Source organism: Notamacropus eugenii, chromosome 6, assembly GCF_028372415.1.
Source record: "Notamacropus eugenii isolate mMacEug1 chromosome 6, mMacEug1.pri_v2, whole genome shotgun sequence".
In the NCBI taxonomy this organism is placed as follows: Eukaryota; Metazoa; Chordata; class Mammalia; order Diprotodontia; family Macropodidae; genus Notamacropus; species Notamacropus eugenii.
Genome location: NC_092877.1, coordinates 330,421,816 through 330,445,058, shown reverse-complemented (window position 1 = coordinate 330,445,058; position 23,243 = coordinate 330,421,816). Strand labels below are relative to the sequence as shown.

The window sequence follows — 23,243 nt, the reverse complement described above, 5'->3', positions numbered from 1 at the left end:
AGTGACTGGAGGTCATTCATATTTATGAGTCATTTATAACTTAGATCTTCTCAAGCAGAGTCTATTTGCAGTTGTCACAATCCTGTACTGTTTTGTGCAAATATAGTGTCAGAAATATATCAGTCTGAGCTTGATATGAATGCTAGAGCTTCCACTACATGTAGGTAAGCCAAACCAAAGGAAATCTAAGAGGTTTTTGTACAAACAAATCCATTTGTAATTTGTACTCAGGAGGAGAGTTATGCCGCAAGTTTCACAGAAAAGAGAGTTCCATGCCTTTTGCTGCCCTTCCCAGCCTAGAAATGCCTCCTCTGCTCCTCCCCACCTGCCCAGATTTCTTGCATTCCTGCAAACGTCTTCCATAAAACCTTCCCTGTCTGCTTTTGTTCACTGATCCCTTTCTGGTGTTCTCTAGGGTTCATTGCCTTCATCCTATATTTTACCCTTAATTCTATTTCTGTCTTGTTTCCTGTGTTTGGATCTTACCTCCTCAAGATAAACTCCTGGAGAACAAAAAAGTTGTGAACTCTTGTATCCTCCCCATGGTACCTAGTAGATGTTAAAGATTCATGGTCATTTGTCAATTTGAAGTTGTTGCTATTTTGCGTTTGGATGGCATCTTCTTTCTGAAAAATTCATATTCAGATAGGAATAGATCATTTGTCTGATTCAGTTTTGTTAACATTTTATTATTACAAAACATAATTAGTCTTTAACTTATTTGCAGATCATTTCTATCATTTTAGTTATTAATGTTCTGACAATCACATTAACAAACAACTCTTAAAACATGTTTTAGATGAGACATTAATGCAGTTTTGGTGGAATTGTGAACTGATCCAATACATTCTGGAGAGCAATTTGAAACTGTACCCAAAAGCCTATAAAGCCATACATACCCTTTGACCAATCATCTATCACTACTAGATCTATATCCCAAAAGAGATATAAGAAAAGGAAAAGGACATATATGTATAAAAATATTTACAGCAGCTCTTTTCTGGTGCAAAGAATCAGAAGCTGAGGGACTGGCTGAATGAATTGTGGTGATAATGATGGAAAATGATTGAACTGTAGGAAATGATGAGCAGGATGTTCTCAAAAAACTTGGGAAGACTCCCATGAGCTGTGATGCAAAGCGAAATGTCCTGTGGACAAAGTAACAGCCATACTGTGCACCGATCAACTGTGAATGACTTAGCTATTCTCAGCAACGCAGTGATCCAGGACAACTCTGAAAGGCTTATGAAAAAGGCTTTCCATCCCCAGAGAAAGAACTGATGATGTCTGAATAAAGACTGAAACATGTTTTTTAAAATTTATTTTTCTTGAGTGTTTGTTTTTTTTGGGGGGGGGTCTGTGTTTTCTTTCACAAATGACTATTATGGAAATGTCTTGTATGGCTGCACATGTATAACCTATATTGAATTGCTTGCCTCCTCCACGAAGGAAAGTGGGGAGGGAGGAAGGAAGAGAATTTGGAACTCAAAGTTATAAAAATGAGTGTCAAAAATTGTTTTTGCATGCAACTGGGGGAAAAGTACAGTATTAAAAACATTTTAGAAGAGTTTGGCAATATTTTTTCCTCTTTGGTATAGACTAGCACATTAAAACCTGTAATCTAAATGTAATAGTAATAATAATCTAATTAATAATCATCATCATCTAAGTCTAATCTAAGTGTAATTCTGCACTTGGGGCTTTGTAGGTGCAAAAAGCAGCTGCAGAAGAGAATTGCTGCTTCGGAACCATGGATACTTGGCTGCTGTATAAGCTCACAAAAGGTAGGGCTAATGTGACTAAGTGATGACTCAAGTGAGTGAAACGAAACGCAGACATGCATGAAGGAGCATGGTGGTAGTATCGGCTGTCTCCTGCTCTATCCCGACCCTCTCCCCAGAGCCTCAGGATAAGTCAGGAATAAGCAAGTAGAGCCGGTCTGAGCATTTGAAATAGGGAGCTGCCTCTGAGGCTTTGCATCCCATGGATGCAACTCAACACATTATTGACTCGTCCTCTTATACTTTTTGTGAAACCTAAAGCTAAATATCTTATTTCACCTTCAATGCAGGTTCTGCATATGCGACGGACTTTTCAAATGCTAGCACAACTGGAATTTTTGACCCCTATCAGGTAGAAATTTTCCGTGTTCTTTAAAAACTATTTATAATAAATTGTCAAGATTGGCCCTGAAAGAGTGTTGAGAAAATGCACCTTCATTTCCTCTGTGCAGATCTAGGAGACTGTGGGTGTGAAATATGCATTCCATCAGAACTACTGATTAGTTTTGCTGAACTGCTTTCTCTCCCCCCACCCCTTTAAAATAATCTTTTAAAAAGATGGCTAAATCATGTGGGGAATGGGGAGGGATATGTTTGAAAATGAAGGTCTTGTGAAAAAAATGTAAAAATTAAAGTAAAAGAGAGCTAAACTGTGAACAAATCAGCTCTGATTCTTAGGAAGTATTTTTGTGTTCAGATGTGTTGGAGCGGGTTCCTGACTTCCCTGCTTTCAATACCAATCTCTCTCCTGCCTCCTGTGAAAGATACAAGGTAATAATGTACCTCACATAGAAGAACTAAAAAAAAAAAACCTTTTAATTCACTTTATTTTCTTAGAAGGGGGGGATCGTTTATATGAATCTTAAATACTATAGGATTTTCTTTTTGATTTGTAAATATATATACTACATACTAAAATATTTTTCTTAATTATACCTAAAAGTGATTTTTATTCATAATTTAATAGACCTTTGTGCTACTAATTGCCTGACATTTAGATCTAAGCTATACTTGGTTGTTAAAATCTAAAATTCCTGTTTTTCAAGGCTTAAATGACTAATTTAAAAACTCATTTTACTTAAAGTTACAACTTTGGATCAGTGGATAAAGAAATATTTGGAGTGTCCATACCAATTGTGGCCTTGGTGAGTAGAGAACTTAAGAGCTCCCCTTTGTGGTCTAAAGTAAGTTGATTTTTAGGAATTGCCAGAAACAGCAGGCCTGACTGACTGACAAAGGGCCCTAGATCCTCTCAGAAAGGACGGTCCAGACACTTTGCACAAGGGCCTCTGGCTTGCCACCACCGTGGAGTTTTTTGTAATCTGTTTTCACGGCTGTGTTTAGAAAAGCTTGCTTAAATTTTGTTGAGAAGGGGATTTTTCAATAGGGAGATGGTCCTTTTATTTATTTGCTTTTGAGAGACCCAGTATTTGATGTTTTCTGTTTGAATTAAAGTTTTTCCTCGATACTGTCTTAGCTGAAGGTCATTGTTTAACATGACCAGCAGCTGCTGCTAGAGGAAAGGTTTCTTTTTTCTTTAGATAGCTGCTGTAACCTACTAGGGAAACCACCGCTTGGAGTCACAACAGCTAGGTTCAAATCCTGGCTCTCTGACTCACTCTACATGACACCTTGGGCAAGCTACTACCTCTCTGAACCTCATTTTCCTCTTCTGTAAAAATGGAAATACTAATTCCTATACAGTCTTAGGTTGTTACAAAGCTCAAATTAAATGTGAAAATGCTTTATAAACCATACTTCTGTACAAAGTTAGGGCAGCTAGGTGGCACAGAAGATAGAGCAGTGAGCCTGGAATCATCTTCCTGAGTTCAAATCTGGCCTCAGGCACTTAATAGCTGTGTGACCCTGGACAGGTTATTTAACCCTGTTTGCTTCAGTTTCCTCATTTGTAAAATGAGCCGGAGAAGGAAATGACAAAGCACTCCAGGATCTTTGCCAAGAAAGCCCAAATGGGGTCACAAAGAGTTGGACAGGACCGAAAAACTACTGAACAATTCACTCTATACCGTAAAAGGGAACAATAATCATGAGGGAGTTACTGTGTGCGTTGTTATTACCTCCTCCTTCTAGGTGGGAAAGAGGAATCTCAGGTAAAGGAAGGAATGTGGGTCTGTTAGCTGAGCAAAATGCAAATGAGGACATTTATGTGACTCTCATTAGCCAAACAGTTATGATAGTGACTGGAAGAAAGCATAACTACCCCAAACCACTCTCTCCAGTTTGATCCCAAGAGCTTGATGGATAAAGAAAAACAATATGCAGCATGGTTTGCTTTTATTTCTTGTTTGGCCTGGTTTTGTTTTATAGAGGAATTCAGGGTGATTTAGAAAGATGCTAATTAAGGCGAGGTAAAAGTAGGGTTGTAAACAGAGACTGATAAGAAGGAAACCTTAAACTTTTAAAATTAACAGTCTAGGATTATTAATTGTTTTTAGTCTTGAAATTCCTATTTCTCCCTTGTATCTAGTGTAAACCATCCTTAGCAATTAGCCCTGGTGGTTTAGACTAAACCAGTAAAGCTCCTAACACCACCTGGTGGCAGCAGGTCCACATTACAGTTCTTTGGAATGGTCGAATTCCTGAAGTGAAACTGCAAGCCTGTGCAGTGGTCAAGGGCACCTACGTAGCCTCTGTGACCAGGTGTTAAGGCATGAGATTTTTTTTTTTTTATTTGATGTATGGAGGCATGGATCAGGTTTCTAATAAGAGACTCTTAGAGCACATACATATGTATTTTTAAGGTCTTTCCCGTTAGTGGAAAGGGCCCATATATATAACAATATTAAAGAATCAACTGAATAGATTTCCAGCCCCAGAGTGAATCGTACTTTGTTTATTTTTTGAATAGATTAAAAAAATAAAATATCTGCATATAACCTTGAAACTGAATGGGTCCGCAGATGTTCATCTCTTGGTAATTGATACAGGTAGCTGACCAACAGGCCGCCATGTTTGGGGAATGCTGCTTTCAGAGAGGAGACGTGAAGTTTACTATGGGCACAGGGACTTTTTTGGATATTAATACTGGAACCAACCTTCAACAGACTGTTGGAGGTAAATGGCCAAACTCTTTTCTACTGTTTATGATGAATAAAACCACATCTCTTAAGAACACTTCAGCACCTCTTTCATGATACTTGCTATGAGATTGTAGTGATGTCTTCGGTTGGCTTTTCATAACACAGTAACTGGATATCTTCTCTGTTGAAGTTGAGTTACTGGTACTGAAGCTAACCAACTCCCATTTCCCTCTACTGTCTTATGTTATTTTCTTTACCTTCTAACAAGAAAAGATTATAATATGTATTGAGATATTATGATATTATATATGTTTATGTATATCTCTATAAACTGTTATCTAATTCATATCTGTTCAGAAAATATGGGACACTATGGTCAACTTTCTAAATAATATTTAAATAACACCGGAAGCTCTGATTTGGACATCTGACTGTACCTTAAGTCAAACCAACTAGCGCTTACTGTGCCAATCCCTGTGCCAAGCACAGATGATACAAAAAGGCAAAAACTGTCCCTGCTTTCAAGGAGCTCACAGTCTAATGGGGGAAGACAACGTGCAAATAGCTATGTACAAACAGTATATACAGGATAGATAAAAATACATTTCATGTTCTAGTGATTCATTGGGGGATTTGGAGTACTCATTGATAAACCACCAAAGTTAGAATTAGGTTTAATATCTTTTAGTGACTCCCAAACTTTCATCTTCTCCAAATGTTCCTGTTCCTTTGGAGGACATAATCTAGTCATCTGGGTTCATAACTGTGGTGCTCTCCTTGATTCCTTCCTCTCCCTTACCCACCATCTTCATTTACATTGCCAGGTCTTATCACTTCTACCTGCACAAAATTTTCCATGTTCATTCTTTTCTCTCCATTCACCCAACTACCACCTTCATCCACATACCCATTACTTTTCACTTGCTGTGTTATAATGGACTTCTACTTCATTTTCTTGACTCCTGCCTCTTCCCTTCTCCAATTTGTCCTCTAGGTGCCTTCTGACTTAAACATAAATACAACCATGTCACATCTTGGCTCAAATCTTCAGTCTTTCCCACACTTCTTCAGCCCAACATTTAAAGCCCTTCTAGAGTCTGGCTTCACCTTAACTTTCTGAACTTGTTTCACATCATTCCTCTTCACACGATATCAGTTCCAGACAAAGTTGCTATTTCCCAAACTTGGTATTCTCTGTCTCCTGCCTTGGTGCCTTTACTACACAAACCCACATGCCTGGAATGGACTCAGTCTTCACTTTATCCTACTACAATCCTCTCCATTCATGTGCTCCATCATTCCTTAGCTGCCTCTCTCTCTCTCTCTCTCTCTCTCTCTCTCTCTCTCTCTCTCTCTCTCTCTCTCACACACACACACACACACACACACACACGCACGCACACACACACATACACATACACATATGGTAGGCACTTGATTTTGACTGAATCAAATTGAAGACTAATTTCTCTAGGAAATGTCTCAAAATAGCTTTGGATTTTACTTAGCACAGCATATGTTTGGAAAGTGGCAAATATGTAGAAGTCGTTAAGATGACTGAATTATCCCATTTTAAATCTGAAACGGAATTATGCATTAGATATTGTATAACTTGCACCTATTTTTATTTATAAGGTTTCTATCCATTAATTGGTTGGAAGATTGGTCCAGAAGTTGTATGCTTGGCTGAAGGCAATGCAGCAGACACTGGTACTGCCATAAAATGGGCCCAAAACTTGAGTGAGTAAAACTTCAAACTGATCCTAAAATATGCTCCATTTAAGCTTTTGAATGTTAGTACCAGTTACTCTTTTGATAGGAATCGGACAGGGTAACGACTGATGTTTTTGCATAAGAACTTCGAATAAGAGTTCTTGGTAGAAATCTTTTGGAATTTGAAAGAATAGAGCAAAAATGATTATTTGAAAGTTAAAACCAGAGAGAAATAAGCTTGTACTTAAGAGTTCCTACCTACCTCGCTGTTTTGTTTTTCCTTGGATTTCTCAATCAGATGTTAGTTTGGTGCATTTTCTAGATCTGTTTGTTTTTTGTTTTAACTTATTTTTTATTTATTTTGTTAAATAATTCCCAATTACATGTAAACAAAATTTTAGAAATCATTTTTAAAATTTTGAGTTCTAAATTCTCTCCTTCCTTCTTGCACCTCCCCTCACTTTGAGACAGAAAGCATTTTGATTTTGTTTATACAGATGAGGTCATGCACCACATATTTCCGTATTAGCCATATTGCAAAAGAAAACACAAATAAAATAAAACAGTAAAAATAAAGAAAAAATTTTAAAAGCATGTTTCAATGTGCATTCAAAGTTCTTCAGTTCTTTCTCTGAAAGTGGATAGTATTTTTTGTTGTAATTATGACTGGAAGACAATGGGAATTACCTTAGATCTTTGTCTTCATCCAACTAGCTAAGTCTTTCACAGCTGATCATCCTTACATTATTACTGTTACTGGGTACAGTTTTCTTCTAGTCTGCTCGCTGAGTTCATCTAAATCTCAGGTTTTTGTGAAACCATGTTGCTTATCATTTCTTACAGCACAATCATGTACAACTTGTTTAGCCATTACCCTATTGATGGGCATCCCCTTGATTTCCAATTCTTTGTCACTACAAAAAGAGCTGCAATAAATATTATTGAACAGATGGGTCCTTTTCCCTTTTCTTTGATTTCTTTGGGATACAGACCTAGGAACGGTATTCCTGGGTCAAAGGGTGTGGACAGTTTTATAACCTTTTGTGCATAGTTCCAAATTGTTTTCCAGAATGGTTGGACCAGTTCACAACTCCATCAGCAGTGCATTAGTGTCTCGCTTTTTAGATATCCCTCCAACATTTGCCATTTTCCTTTTCTGTTAATCTGGACAGTTTATATTTTTGTAAATATTCATCTGTTTCACTTAGATTATATACTGGCATATAGTTGGGTAAAATAGTTTCTAATAATTGATTTCATTTATTCTTTATTGGTGATTCATTCACCCTTTTCATTTTTGATACTAGTAATTTGGTTTTTTCATTCATATTTTTTAACAAATTAACCAATGGTCTACCTATTATATTGTTTTTTTCCTTAAAACCAGCTCCTAGTTTTGTTCATCAGGTCAGTGATTTTTTTACTTACACATTTTATTAATCTCTCCTTTGATTTTCAGGATTTCCACTTTGGTGTTTAATTGAGGATTTTAATTTGTTATTTTTCTAGTTTTTTTTAGCTGAACGCACAATTCATTGATTTGCTCTTTCTCTTATTGACGTAGGCATTTAGGGTTATAAATTTTCTCCTAAGTACTTCTTAGACTTCATCCCACAAATTTTAGAATGTTGTCTCGTTGTTTTCTTCAGTGAAATTATTGATTGTTTCTTTGATTTATTCTTTGACCTATTCATTCTTTAAGATTAGCTTATTAATTTAGCTTTTTAATCTATTAGTTTTTAAAAATCAATTAGCTTTTAATCTGTACTTCCACAGTCATTTAACAAATATAATTTTTAATTGCATTATGGTCTGAAAGGGTGTATTTAATATTTCTGCTTTTCTGCATTTGGTTGTAAAGTTCTTGTGCCCTTGTACATGGTCAGTTCTGGTAAAGATACTATGTTCAGCTGAGGAAAAGGTATACTCCATTCTGTTCCCATTAAGTTTTCTCCAGAGGTCTATCATATCTAACTTTTCTAAGATTCTATTCATCTCCTTATCTTCTTTCTTCTTTACTTTACAGTTAGATTTATCCAGCTCTGAGAGGGGAAAATGGAGGTCTTTTACTAGTATAGTTTTACCATCTATTTCTACCTGAAATTCACTTAACTTTCCCTTTAAGAATTTGGATGCTATGCTATTTGGTGCATACATGTTTAGTATTGATATTATTTTATTGTCTATAGTTCTTTTTAGCAAGATATAGTTTCCCTGCTTATCTCTTTTAATCGGATCTATTTTTGCTTTTGTTTTGTCTGAGATCATAATTGCTACTCCTGTCCTTTTTCTTCAGCTGAAGCACAGTAGATTCTATCCCAGCTCCTTATTTTAACTCTGTGTTTCTCTGTTTCAAGTGTGTTTCTTGTAAGTAGCACATTGTTCCATTCTGGTTTCTAATCCATTCTGTTATTCTCTTCTGTTTTATGAGTGAATTGATCCCATTCATATTCACAGTTATAATTACTATCTGTGCATTTCCCTCCATCCTATTTACTTCTTTTAGCCTTCTCTCTCTCTTTTTGTCCTGTCTCTCCTATAAAGTCTATTTTACTTCTGACCATTACCTTCTTCTATCTGCCCTTCCTTTTATCATCCCTACGTTTTTCTTATCCCCTTTTCCCCTTGCCTCCCTGTTTGGCAAAATAGGTTTCTATTAATTGAGTATGCATATATATCATCCCTTTATGAACCAATTTAGGTGTTTGGAAGGTTCAAACATGGTCAGACTCCCATCCCCTGCATTTTCCCCTCCACCATAAAAGCTCTTCCTTGTGGACTTCTTTTATGTGAGATAATTTTCCCCATTCTTGCCCTTCCTTTTCTCTCCCTCCCAAGGCATCCCTTTTTATCCTTATCAGTTTTTTATACAATTCCAACCTAATTGACTCATTCCCATATCTTCTCTCTATATAAAATTCTTCTAATTACTCTAATAATGATAAAGTTCTTAGAAGATACATGTGTCATCTTCTCAAATAGAAACTTAAACAATTTAATCTTATTGAGTCCCTTAGATTTCTCTTTCATATTTACTTTTTTATTTCTTTTAATGTCTTGAGTCTTGTATTTGAAAGTCAAATTTTCTATTCCACTCTGGAATAGAAATCAAGAAAGTCCTCTATTTCATAAAATAGCCATTTTTTCCCTTGAAGGATTATGTCCAGTTTTGCTTGGAAGGTTATTCTTAGTGGCAATCTTAGCTCTTTTGCCTTCTGGAATATCATATTCCAAACTTTCTTTTCCTTTAATGTGGTAGCTGCTAGATCTTATGTGATCCTGACAATGACTCCAGGATATTTGAATGGTTGCTTTCTGGTTGCCTGAAGTATTTTTTCTTTGATCTGGGAGCTCTGATATTTGCCTATAATATTCCTGAGAGTTCTCATTTTGGAATCTTTTTCAGGTGGTGATTGGTATATTCTTTCAATTTCTATTTTACCCTCTGGTTCTAGGATATCAGGGCAGCTTTCCTTGTTAATTTATTGAAATATGATCCCTAGGTTATTTCTTTGATTATGGCTTTCAGGTAATTCAGTAATTCATCAATTTTCTCTCCTTAATCCATTTTCCAGGCCAAATGTTTATCCAATGAGATACTTCACATTTTCTTCTTTTTTTCCTTCTTTTGACTTTGTTTTATTTTTTCGTGATGTGGCATGGCATCATTAGCTTCCACTTGCCCAATTCTGTGTTTTAAGGTACTGTTTTCTTCAGTACTACTTTTTCTATGTTTGTCCAATTCTGCTTTTTAAGGAGTTATTTTCTTCAGTATTTTTTGCACCTCTTACCAAGTTATTAAGTGTCTTTTCATAAATTTCTTCCTTTGCTTTCATTTCTTTGCCTAATTTTTCTTCTACCACTCTTACTTGATTTGAAAATAATTTTTTAGGTCTTCCAGAAATCTCGTTGGGCTTGCGTCCAGTTCACATTTCTTTGAGGCTTTGCTTGTTTTGAATTCGTTGTCTTCTTCTGAGTTTGTATCTTGGTCTTCCTTGTCCCCACAATAGCTGGTCAGGTTCTTTCATTTGGAACTTTATGTTAATGTTTAGTTCTGTGCCTGATTTTGTGTGTGTGTGTGTGTGTGTGTGTGTGTGTGTGTGTGACCATATCTGTCTCAAACTTCAGGCTTTTTCACACTGCTGTTTTTAGTTCTAGTTCCTCAGGGTCTCTGAAGCAAAAATGCTCCTCTCTGCCCTTCAACTGTGACCCAGAAGTGGACACAGGCAACGGAGTTGCCAAAGTCTGCTCCTATGTCTTGTACTAGCACAAGGGTACCCTTTCTTTCTACTGCCATTTGTATCCCCAGTGCTGAGCACATTGCTTGGCACTTAGTAATTGCTTAATAAAAGATCTGTCTGCCCATTTGTCTCCATGCATATCTGTCTGTCTGTCTCTCTTGTTTATTTTGTGGATCCAATCCTTTTAACAGTTTCACACCTACTTGTATTTCACCTTGGAAACTTCTCACATAAACTACCAAGATAATTCTTTCTTATTCTCATTAGTCCTTCCTCTCCAGAGACATATGCAGTCCTCTAGACATATGTAGTACTACCTTAAACATTGTTCCTCCAAAAAGGAAAAAACTCTTGGGATAACTAAAGAGTCAGAGATTTCACCTACACAAAAGAGTCCCATTTCCTCCTGACACCCATGTAGTCTTGGGTTCTCCCTGTGAAATGAGAAAATTACTTCCAGGGTTCCTCAGGAGTCACCTTCTGGATCCTGCCTTTATCTTTCCTTCCTTTAGGACCTGACCAGTCCATGTGCCTCACATATCAATCAATAGGGGGACCCAATATGCTCTTCCCTCAGCTGCAGCAGAAGTCCATTCCTAGCTCCTGCTTCTCTTATATATCCATGGTTCACAGTCAGTGTTTAGTGCTAGGATTGGATAGAATTCTGTTCCCTAAATGGAGGAGACCTGGTCCAGGAAGGCTCCTGACTGTTCCACCATTAACACTCCATTACTGCTAGCTAATTTGTCCATAGCTTCCATCTTGGCCCATAAATCTCTTGCTGCTTTCATCTACTGGCTCCCTGGGGCCATGTGGTTCATTTGTAGAAGTGCATATTTCCCTTCCCAGGAATCCAGTCTGGGGCTGTGTGTCACTCTCTCATCCTATATTTCTGTTATGCCTTTTAAAGCCCAGATAAATCCTTAGGTGAAATCCAGACATGAATTAGCAATAGATCAGTTCATCATTTTTAAAAATTTAACTAGCTACTTACATTGTTTTCATTTAATTTCTAAAATTTAACAAAAACATATTTTCTCACCTTCCTATGTCTCCTCACTTCTTCCTCCCCTTAATCCAGAGCTTAAATACCAAAAAAAGCCTACCAGTTCACCCCAGAGAATATAAAAGAAGTTTCTATATGAAACCATGAATCTTCATTTATGTTGCTTGTTGTTTTAAAAAGTATATAACACATTCTACCCGTAACTTTCTAAACTGCCCTGATTATACGTGCTTCCTTCTGTTCTATGCATTTAAAATCTTTTTTTTATTTTTTTCTGTCAGATCCGTGCTGATAGGATAAGCTTATACTCCAAGCTTAAACACCTCTCTGGGTCACTAGAGCACTAGATATGTCCTTTCTAGTATCCAGGTCCAACAGGGACTTTAGAATCAGAATCCCAGACTCTCCAAATAAAAGGGACTTCAAGGGCTCTCTAGTTCTTTTAAAAATTAAATAGTATCTGAGTGATCAGAAATGGCTTTGTATAGAAAGTGATGTTTGAATTGAGTTTCAGGGCAAACAGAGGATTCTGTGAGGCAGAGGTGAGGAGGGAGTGCATTCTGGGTAAGGGGGAACCACTCTACAATGGAACAGAGACAGGACACTGTGTGATGGACAAAACGACTACTCTGGCTGAACCATAGAATGGCTGTATGAAGGAGAGAACAGGAGAGAATAAGGCTGGAAAGTGAGTCAGTTCGTGAAAAGCTTTAAATGCCGAATAGGAGAGGCCTGAGGGCCACTGCAGTTATGCAGAAGGGGGGGGGGCATGGTGAGACCTGAGCTTTTGGATGTTCCCTTTGGCAGCTGTGGGGAGGATGGATTGGAGAGGGGAGAAGGCTTCAGCAGGGACACCAGGATTCACTCTCTTCCTCTTCAAATTAGCTCTATTTAATCATCTTTTTACTTCTAAAAAAATTGTTTTGTGAGTGAAAAAATTATCATGTGATAAGCAGTCATAGTTGACCTATGAGTCAACTCATAGGTTGAGATCTGCACTGTTGGAAGGAAAAGTCACATTAATAAAATCACCATTTCATTTGAAAATTTATTTATTTGTATCCTGGTATCCAGGGATGTGCTACAGCCAGCTTATACAGGGCTCTTGAGAGCCAAATGGTACAATTTTCATTTCTGAGCATTTATACTACAGAAGTTGGCAAATGCTATAAATCAGTTTGATTTATTGGTTTGTTGATTGTTTAGGCTTAAGTAAGTGATGGACAAAATGCAGATTAAACTTAAAAGCCTGTCCCAGATCCATCTATATCAAGCAATAGAATGCAAGCCCTTTTAGGCCAAAGATTACTTTTCATTCTGTCTTTGTATACCTAGGGCATTGTGCATAATTCTTGAATTTAACTGGATTAAAACACCATCAATGTTAGAATTAAGTCCCCTCAACATTAGAGGCAAAATGTACTCAGAGCAATGCCTGGAGATGTCTACTACAGGTCTTGAGCAGTCATGTTACTATATGGTCATCCCATATGTTCTGGTGCTGATAAATCTTAGGGTTGTTCTATATAATTATCTGTTCATTTGTTTTTCTTCTTCTCTGTAACCCAAAATATTTTGCAGATCTTTTCACAGATGCTGAAGAGACTGAAAAAATGGCTAAAAGCTTGCCAGATTCTGAAGGAGTTTGTTTTGTTCCATCTTTCAGTGGATTGCAGGTAAATGGAAAAAAATTCAACCAGTGACAACTTTGTCCATACTCACCTACCAGCCTATCTCTAGATTCTCTTGACTTGGACCAGAGGACAATGTGCAGTACACCATGGGAAAATAGGGTCATTTGAGCTAATACTGGATTCTAAAGCTGAGAAGCCATACCCTAGTCCTCAAGAAACTCCCTAGGATTAAATAGAAATCCTTTCAGATGGGCCTTATTGGTCTCAAGTGCTGTCCTAATACTGAACAGACTTTTCAGAGTTGGGAAGGGTTTAACTTAAAGCATAACCAATTCAAATCCAAGATTTAGCAATGGACTAAAACAGAACTTTTTTCTTTTCAACCTTTGGCCTAGGATTGGTTTGCCAAAGGTATCCATTTCCTTACCTTAGGGAAAATACAGTGTACCCTTGAAGGATCTTCCCAGTGCTCTAACCCAGTGGATCACACCCTCAAACCACACCTGAGGATCCCTGCAGGCAAGATTTATAAACTGTGTGTTGGAATCATTTCACTCCCCTCTGAAAAGAGTATGTCCTTTTTAGAGTGAAGTATATCAGCTGCTAAATTTCATCCAACTTAAGGGAAAAAGTGAAGAATACTTATTTCATTAAAATTTCAAAAAAGTGGTTAGATTTCATCCAGGAGATGTAAGAAGTAGTTAGCTCCCTATATCTCATACTCTTGTTGAGAAAGGCACAGTGAACTGCATAATGACTTCATTTCAAGGCCTCCTGTTTTTTGTCTTCTCTGACAGTGTCATTGTGTCCTTGGTCCTCCACTTTTAGACACTTTTAGACTCCTCCTGAAGTCCCAAAGCAGAAGACTGTATCCTATAGCAATGTGCTTTATTTTTATGCAGGAAATGATCACACCCAATCAAGCTGTGTTTAAAAGCTGACAAATAGTAATCAAGGTCTTGAGAGGCTCAAGAGTCCAAATAATACGTCCCAAGTACAAGTACCATGCCAGTAATCCTTTTAAATAAAGCTGTTTAGAAAAACAATTTTGTTGAACTCAGAAAAATAATAAACTTTAGTGATACATAAGTGAAAATTTATTTATTAATGGCAAGCTATGTCTTTACGAAGTATATGCTTTCTTCTTCCTTAAAATGATAACTCAAATCAATAGGATTTTTTTAAAAAATGACCATCTTAAATAAGAAAAACTTGTTTTTGCTTTGAACTCTAGAACTACGTTGATTATCTTAGGAGCCTATTTGCCTTTTAGTACTTTTATATATCATTTTATAGTTTTCTGAGAACTCTGTGAAGTCAACAGGGCAAATGTGCTTACCCTCATTTTAAAGAGTAGAAAGCTGATGCTCAGGAGGGTTGAATGACTGTAGGAAGTGGTATAATAAGGACAAGCACTGAGATCTCCTGACTCTTCACTTCCTAGGCCATGTATCACTTGACCTGGCTTTACCAACCAAGGGAATCAAAGCTCACACATAGGGGGCTCTAGATTTCACCAAGCCACTCACACATATTATTTTCTTCTTATTTCATATACATATATTATATAACATACATACATATATTTTTCCATTCATTTATTTTTAGTTTTCAACATTCACTTTTGTAAGATTTTTGAATTTTAAATTTTTCCACCTCCATCTCTCCTCCCCAAAACAGCATGTAATCTGATATAAGCTATACATGTACAGTAATATTAAACCTATTTCTATATTAGTTCTACTGTAAAGAAGAATCAGAACCAAAGACAAAATTCACAAGAAAGAAAAAAATTTAAAAAGAGACAAAACAGTGTGCTTCAATCCGCATTCAGATGTGGATGGCATCTTCCATTTTTAGTATTAGAATTGTCTTAGATCGTTGCATTGCTGAAAAGAGCTAAGTCTATCAAAGTTGGTCATCACTCCGAGTTGCTGTTACTGTGTACAATGTTCTCCTGGTTCTGCTCACTTCACTCAGCATCAGTTCATTCACGTCTTTCCAGGTTTTTCTGAAATCTGCCTGCTCATCATTTCTTATGGAACAATAGTATTCCATTACATTCATATACTGCAACTTGTTCAGCCATTCCCCAGCTGATGGGCATCCTCTCAATTTCCAGTTCTTGGAAACCACAAACAGAGCTGCTGTAAATAGTTTTGTACATGTGGGTCCTTTACCTTTTTTATTATCTCTTTGGGATATAGACCTAGTAGCTATATTGCTGGATTAAAGGGTATGCAGTTTGATAGCCCTTTGGGTATAGTTCCAAATTGCTCTCCAGAACTGTTGGATCAGTTCACAACTCCACCAACAATGCATTAGTATCCCAATTTTCCCACATCTTCTCCAACATTTGTCATTTTCCTGTTTTGTCATGTTAGCCAATCTGAGATGTGATGTGGTACCTCAGAGTTATTTTAATTTACACCTCTCTAATCAATAGTGATTCAGAGCGTTTTTATATGACCGTAGACAGCTTTAATTCTTCCTCTGAAAACTGCCTGTTCGTATTCTTTGACCATATATCAATTGGTGAATGACTTGTATTCTTATAAATTTGACTCACTTCTCTATATATTATAGAAATGAAGTCTTTATCTGAGACACTGGCTGTTAAAATTATTTCTCAGCTTTCTGCTTCCCTCCTAATCTTGGTTGCATTGGCTTTGTTTGTGCAAAACCTTTTTAATTCACACATATTCTTTCACTGGAGTCTTACAACAACCTGGGGAGGGAGATTCTGTGGCTATTCTCTTTGTCTTACTGAGGAATTAACTGAGGCTCAGAGAAGCTGTGCCTCCCTTGTGCTCACCCAGCCCCTAAGGGTCTGAGACCAGATTTGAACCCGTGCCTTCTTGACTTCAAGTCTAACATTCATTCTTCCTCGTTTAGAACCTGCATTCCAAATTTACCAAACTGAGAAAGATTACACTGAGATCATGAGAAATAATCTTACTGTGCATCTTTTTAAAAAAAAATTAAGCAGCTAAGTGGTGCAGTGAATAGAGCCCTGGCCCTGGAGTTGGGAGCACCTGAGTTCAAACCAGCCTCAGACACTTGACACTTATTAGCCATGTGACCTTGGGCAAGTCACTTAATCCCAATTGCCTTGCCTTCCCCCCTCTAAAAAAAATTAAGCATCCAGATCAGCTGTGAATGACTTAGCTATTGTCAGCAATGCCGTGATCCAAAACGGCTCTGAAGGACTTATGATGGAAAATGATCTCCATCCCCAGAGAAAGAACTGATGGTGTCTGAATGCAGACTGATGCATACTTATTTTACATTATTTTTCTTGGGGGTTTTTTTTGTCTGTGTTTTCTTTCACAACACGACTGTTACGGCTATGTTTTGCATAACTACACGTGTATAGCCTTTGTGAAGTTGCTTGCCTTCGTAATGAGGGGGAGGAAGGGAGAGAATTTGGAATTCAAAGTTTTAAAAACGAATGTTAAAAATTGTTTTTACACATAACTGGAGAAAATAAAATATTAAATATTGTTAAAACATTAAGTATCTATGTTAGCTATGATTTTTCACACCTAAGAGAAACATAAAGCCAAGAATTTTACCTCTTAGAAAGTTTTACACATTTAGTATCTTCCTTCCTCCAAATGGGCTAGTAAATTATTCCAGAGAAGTGAATTACTCATAGCTTTTGGGTACAAACTCATTCTGGGCCATTCGAGCCCCATATATAATTCACTAGAAGAGAGAATAACTAACTTACTAAGAAAATATTTGAGCATTTTTATTCCCCTAAAGGAAATTAGTTCTTTTATATGGATAGGATTTATTCCATCCCTTGTTTTACAGTATTATTTTACTTCATGATAGTCAGAGTGGTGGGTTGATTAGGGAGCTGGGCCTCTGTCACATATTGAGTGTGTCACCTTGGACAAATCACTCACCTTTTCAGTGCCTTATGTCATAATTCAAATTGTCATTTTTTTCTTCTCATAGTATCTTCTTTGTCATGGGTATTATTGTCATGTATTCTTTGAAATCTTTTCCAAATGTTTACATATATAAATTAATAATGTGTGTGGTTTTCCTTTGTAGATTCCATTAAATGACCCCTGTGCATGTGCCTCTTTTATGGGTCTAAAGTCTTCCACCAATAAGTATCACCTTGTACGAGCCATACTGGAGTCAATAGCTTTCAGGTATTAAAAAAAAAAAACTTGTTTAGTCCACACTTTCCATTTTGGAAAATCTCTGTAATTCTCAATTGGAAGTCAAACAGTATATTCCCTGAGTACTTATTCTTTGAAAGAGACAGCATGGCCTAGAGTGTAAGGGGCTTATCTCAGTCTGGAGATCCCTGCTTCAAGGCCTGCATGTTGCAGAGGGGGTGCTGGCCTGCCCCCTCTGCTGCTGTTCTGAAAAGCAAACAAATACTTCATCCTTAAGTTGATTCGGTGATTTCCATTGAAGTGTTCCCTTAGCATGTACATCTTGTCCTGTGTGTGTTCTGATTTTCAGTTACTAATAGATAGTATTAATATGAATGAAATCATAACTTGGAGCATTTGCAAATGCTTTTTACAATTCCATGATTTATAGAAGAGACTCTGAAGGTTCCAAGTTGGCATTTCTTTTGGTGGAGGATAGCAGAGTTTTTCCCTACTGAAACTCTAATGAAGAATACTGTATTTAAAATATGATTTAATTTTTAAGAGTTCAGATTTTCAAAAGACTTTTTATGGGGGGGCTTTTTTATAACTATTTTGCCATAATATGAGACAATGGTCTTATATTAAATGTTAAGAATTTGAGCAGTAGGTGGTGTGCTGTAGTGTGGCAGAGAGCCATCCTCCAGGCAAAGAAGACCTAGTTTCAAGTCTGGCCTCTGCTCCATCCTGGCTGTGTGACACTAGGTCTCAGTGCTCCAGGTAACTCTAAGACTGCGGAAAGGGTTCTGACTTGCCTTGGTAGAGGGAGTTGCCTCACCAGGGATTTCCCTAAAACTAGTGAAATCCTAGGTCCAGTTTCTATATTTTTGACTGTCATCAGAAGAAAACTAATAGAGACCACTAAACCATACATAAGGATCCTGGTGGCCACATTTTGTCTAAGAAAACTACATATTAGCATCGTCTATGCTCCATTATATTGTTAGTTATTTTGTTAAACATTTCCTAACGTATAGTCTAGTGGCCCTGTTATTGGAGTTTGGCACCACTTCTCTAGGCAACTCTCTAAGATACAGTTGCAGAAAAGGTGCCAGCCTGCATTGAGAGAGGAAGTTTTTTTACCTGGGAGTGAGTGCCCTGTATCACAGGTCCCATCCCTATCCCTGTCCTATGAAAGAGTATCATCTGCATGTAACTGTGCATTTTTTTTTCATTTTGAAGGAACTGCATATTATAATCATGATTGGCACTTTGTCTAAATAACTATCTTCTTTTTAAATAGAAATAAACAATTGTATGAGATGATGCAAAAGGAGATTGACATTCCTGTTACCACGATTCGGTATGTAGACTTTACTTTCAACATGATAGAATCTCTCTTGACTAAGACTATAAAACTGAAATGAACAAGAATTCATCTTAAATTACCTAATCTCACACATTTCAGCATCTAAAGTTTAAAATTCTTTTTGACCTAATTCCTCAAAGAACAAACCTTCTTAAATGTTGTTCCTTAGGATTAATGGGAAAATAATTGCCAACATCTTCTAGAGACAACCCTTTAGCATGAGCTAGAGGAAGTGCTAATAGGTTTCAGAAGATCTAAATTTAACTTCTCTTGGACCGTAGGCATTAGGATTCTAGAGGAAAACACAACCTTAGATGTCTTCTGAATGGAATGTACGTTAAGGGTCTTGGCATGATTAGCAGTTTGTTTGCCTCTCACTCTAAGGACAGCATCAGTTCCTCAAGCCCTTTGTCAGAATGTCCAAATAGACCATAGTTAGATTTGAAATCAGGGGATTTCATGTCTGAATTCTGAACTAGTAAAAAATTCTTTTTTTTCTCCTCACCATCTTTCCTATCTGAGCTGATCCTTGCACCTTCTTCAGTAGCCACCTTAAATGGGATAGCTGGTGGAAGTTGGTGCAGGGGACTTGTTCAGTAAATCACAAATGGAGTATTGCTCTTTAGAGCTGGAAGTCTAGAGCAGGGCTGTCATTATTCCCATGAGGAAAAGACTCATCCATGTTCCCCCAAATGTTAGTAATCTCTTTTTACCAAAACTGTACTTCCAAGGCAAAGCATAATAAAATTTTGTTTCAATTCCTTGAATTTCTTCAACTTCCTCTGCTAATAGAGATTTAGGTCCCCTCCCATATCTTAGTTGAGTGACTGGAAAAATCAATTCATGTGATGTCAACTTCCCCTCCCTCTATACCTTCTATTCCCACCCCATCCTTTCCAACTCCATAGGAACCACCTCAAGAGACTGAGGCCTTTCAAGCTGTAATGAGGAAGACCTTAGTGAGGAATGGTTTAGATCAGGCCACATATGGCCCTCTAGGTCCTCAAATGCAGCCTTTTGACTGAATCCACAATTCATGATCCTCTTAATAAAAGGACTTGTTCTGCAAAGTTTGGACTCAGTCAGAAGGCTTTACCCAAGGACCTGGAAGGCCGTATGTGGCTTTGAGGCTGCTGGTTTAGATGATCTTGATAAATTCAAGAGTGCCAGAACTCCTTTGGGGTATAGCTTTGATTTAAAGAAACACTAAGTGATGGGTTTATTACTGACACATCTTTTGTATATCGTTCTTCTCGTAGGGCAGATGGAGGGGTCTGCAAAAATAGTTTTGTTATGCAGATGACTTCTGACCTGATTAATGAGAAGATAGACAGACCTGCCCAGATAGATATGTCTTGTTTAGGAGCTGCCTCTCTGGCTGGTCTTGCAGTTGGTATGTATGATTAGCTCTTTCTTCTAAAGTGTTTCCTCATGCAGGATTTATCGTCATACGGCACAGAATTGGAGGGCTAGATGAGGTTTACATTTTGCTCCTGCTCACCCATCACTAAAGTCGTCACCACTTGTGGTCTGCACTTCTTTCCCATCTCCTTGACAGATAGATACACACACACTCATATATAGTATGTGTATGTATACATACATATATATTTGCCTAGATATATACATATGTTTATGTTTATGGAATTATCTAAATATCCTTTTTCCTCTGTCTTTGACCTCTTAGGTTTATATGCCAGCAGTAGTATTGATGAGTCAAAGGATATTCACAGTTTTAGAGACTTTCGAGGTAGAAGTAATTGCTTTCCAGAACAGCTGAACCAGTTCACAACTCCACCAATAGTGCTCTGATGTGCTTGTCCTCTCATTGTCCCTCCAATAATGTCACAATTTACCAAGTCTGTCTCCTAAAACTTAGAGGGCTTATGATAGATGTCATTGGAAGCAGTGACCACTCTGAAGTTAGTATGCAAGTAAATGTTCCACCACACAAACCTGCACTTCCCTGCTCTGATGTTGACAGTCTCTTGAATTTGTAATAAAAATTGTCCAGGAGGTACCTTCTCACCTGTTCTAGTCTTTGTGTTCAATCTTATGGCTCCAGGCAGGATTTACTATCAGATCTGAGACTATATTTTCTTATTCCTAGGGTTTTGGACAGACAAAGAGGAGTTACAGAGGCTGAGGGAAAGTGAAAGAGTTTTTGAGCCACAGAGGAAATGCAAAGAATATGAACCTACTATGGAAAATTGGGCCAAGGCCGTAAAGCGTTCCATGAACTGGTACAGCAAGATGTAACAGCAGATGGGAGAAGACAAAACATTCTACCGCTTTTTGGGGGGGAAACCTTTTTATCATAATTTTTACCCAATCCTTAAACTTGCTAAGACAACAGTACCTCATCAACACACCTTTCATGGTTCTGTGTTTCATAGTGGCTTTCCAAGGAGAGTGTGTCCACCACGTCCAGTTGTGCTTTGGCTGCTCCAAAGTTCTTCTGTCTTACGTTGGGTCCTCATCTTTAAAAAAAATATACATATTGTAGATCAGTGTTACAACTGAACATTGTGATTTGTTACCAACAATTTTTGGTGAATGTCATTCAATGTTTCATTCAAAAATTATGTCATTTTTTGCCTTGAATTCATTAGATTTATTTATAATCCATGTACTAAATAAAAAGATGACTGCCAAAATATTGTAGCAATGCTAAAGCAACATTAAGATTATTTAAATTTAAAGCTACAGTTGTTCAGTGTTCTGTCCAGATGTCAGCTGTTTATCAATATTTGCTTTTTAGACTAAGTTTCTTTATTGGTTAGTGCATTGTCATTTTCTAACTGCCTTAATTTTTGCTTTCCTGTGATACAGAAACATTGTTTCTTTGCAGATTTATTAACAAATATTTCACAATTGGACATTTGTAGTATTTGAAAAAATACTGGTTTTTTGATTGATAAAAATAATAGTGTTTGCTAAGGAACAAAAATTTCTTTCTCTCCTTCCATCATATTACCTGCTCACTTAAACTGATTTAGGTAAATAGGGAAACAATGTTGTGACAGCTTTTGGCTGTCATCACAGAATCGATCACAATCTCAGTTTTGAAAACATACAGTTTACTGTTACTGTTTTCTTCCTCTTGCCCTGTGATCTTACCAAGTATTTTGTTGCCTTGCATTAATGTCCTAACACATTTTGTTCTAAAATATCTGTGAGTTGTTGGTGTTCAGTATGAAAAAAACAAAATGGTTCTTAATAAGATCAAGATGATGACATCTCTACTTTATTGACCTGTTCTGGTAGTTAGGTTAGATCTCTCAAAATTTCCTTATAGTATTTTATCCTTGCATGTGTGCCTTCTGGTAACCTACCTGTCTGGCCAGAGGATGGCAAGAATGAATCCGCTGAGTGACTGATGCCCTGGATACCCTTCTCAGTTCCATCTTCTTCTAGGAGAAGAACAAAGAAAACTTTTTTTTTTTTGATCCTCAGCTTGGTAAAGGTTTTGGAGAGAAGAGGGTAGAGGTAGAACCTAGGTTGCCCCCACTCCCAATCATTTGAGCACCACTTTAGCTTTCACAGTGTAGAATGTTATGTGCCTGTGACTGATGTTTGGCCCTCGTCAATATCATCATCACCACCTTCATTTCCCCTTCGCCAGGACTTGCCCCTTTAATATTGACTTTTGCTTGTTTGTTTTGCTAGTTGTGTGTGTTTCTTCTTTCAAACCATAGCACTTCAATGTGAAGGGGAAACTGTCAAGTAGTAATGTAATTTAAGGAAGTACCAAGTTATTTTAATTTTGTATCTTCACCAAAAATGGACAACTCATGTCTTTGGAGAAAAATTTCTAACAACAAAATAGAAAAACATGCATCATTCCTACTCCTCAAGTTCCATTACATTAAGCTGTAATGTCAGTTCTAGATTTTTGTCTTGTTAGAGTTTTGTTGTCTCAAACACTTGGGCTGTCTACTGAAGCTTTGGTCTTCTTATGTAGAAATCGTTCAGTATAATAGTCTCCCTGGCTTCTCTGTTTCTTCCTTTTTTCTCTTGTTTCTAGTAGTCTTAGACCAAAGATAACTTTCTGTGGGATCTGAACTGTTTGTGACCAAACAAAACTGAATCGATCCCAGAGAAGCCACTGTTATCCTTTCTTAGAGACTTGACATTTGATGGGTGTGCTTTAGTTGTCTGCACACCAAGTCTTGAACTGCAGTATCACTAATGCCTAAAATTTTAATTTTACTTCAATCTTTTCTATTCCTCTCTGTCTGTTTATCTCTCTCTCCTACTGTATTCCCACAAATTAAAGAATATGCATTATTTATTATGTATAATTGGATTTCATGGGAATTCAGGACCTGTCCAAGTAA

The 23,243-nt window shown here is 37.2% G+C and overlaps 1 protein-coding gene across 2 annotated transcripts in view; it reads left to right on the top strand.

Annotated features, from left to right (window-relative positions):
* The window catches only part of GK5 (glycerol kinase 5), a 57,266-nt gene extending 35,702 nt beyond the window's left edge, over positions 1–21,564 (top strand). For both annotated transcript variants that reach the window (XM_072618186.1, XM_072618185.1), the window contains 11 exons: positions 1,709–1,784; positions 2,072–2,133; positions 2,479–2,552; positions 2,866–2,926; positions 4,730–4,856; positions 6,458–6,562; positions 13,364–13,458; positions 17,482–17,585; positions 18,838–18,897; positions 20,163–20,296; positions 21,014–21,564. In XM_072618186.1, coding sequence (XP_072474287.1) covers positions 1,709–1,784; positions 2,072–2,133; positions 2,479–2,552; positions 2,866–2,926; positions 4,730–4,856; positions 6,458–6,562; positions 13,364–13,458; positions 17,482–17,585; positions 18,838–18,897; positions 20,163–20,296; positions 21,014–21,162 — 1,047 coding nt within the window. In that variant the 3' untranslated portion in view covers positions 21,163–21,564. The remainder of the gene's footprint in view (positions 1–1,708; positions 1,785–2,071; positions 2,134–2,478; positions 2,553–2,865; positions 2,927–4,729; positions 4,857–6,457; positions 6,563–13,363; positions 13,459–17,481; positions 17,586–18,837; positions 18,898–20,162; positions 20,297–21,013) is intronic.
* Positions 21,565–23,243: the final 1,679 nt, after the last annotated feature.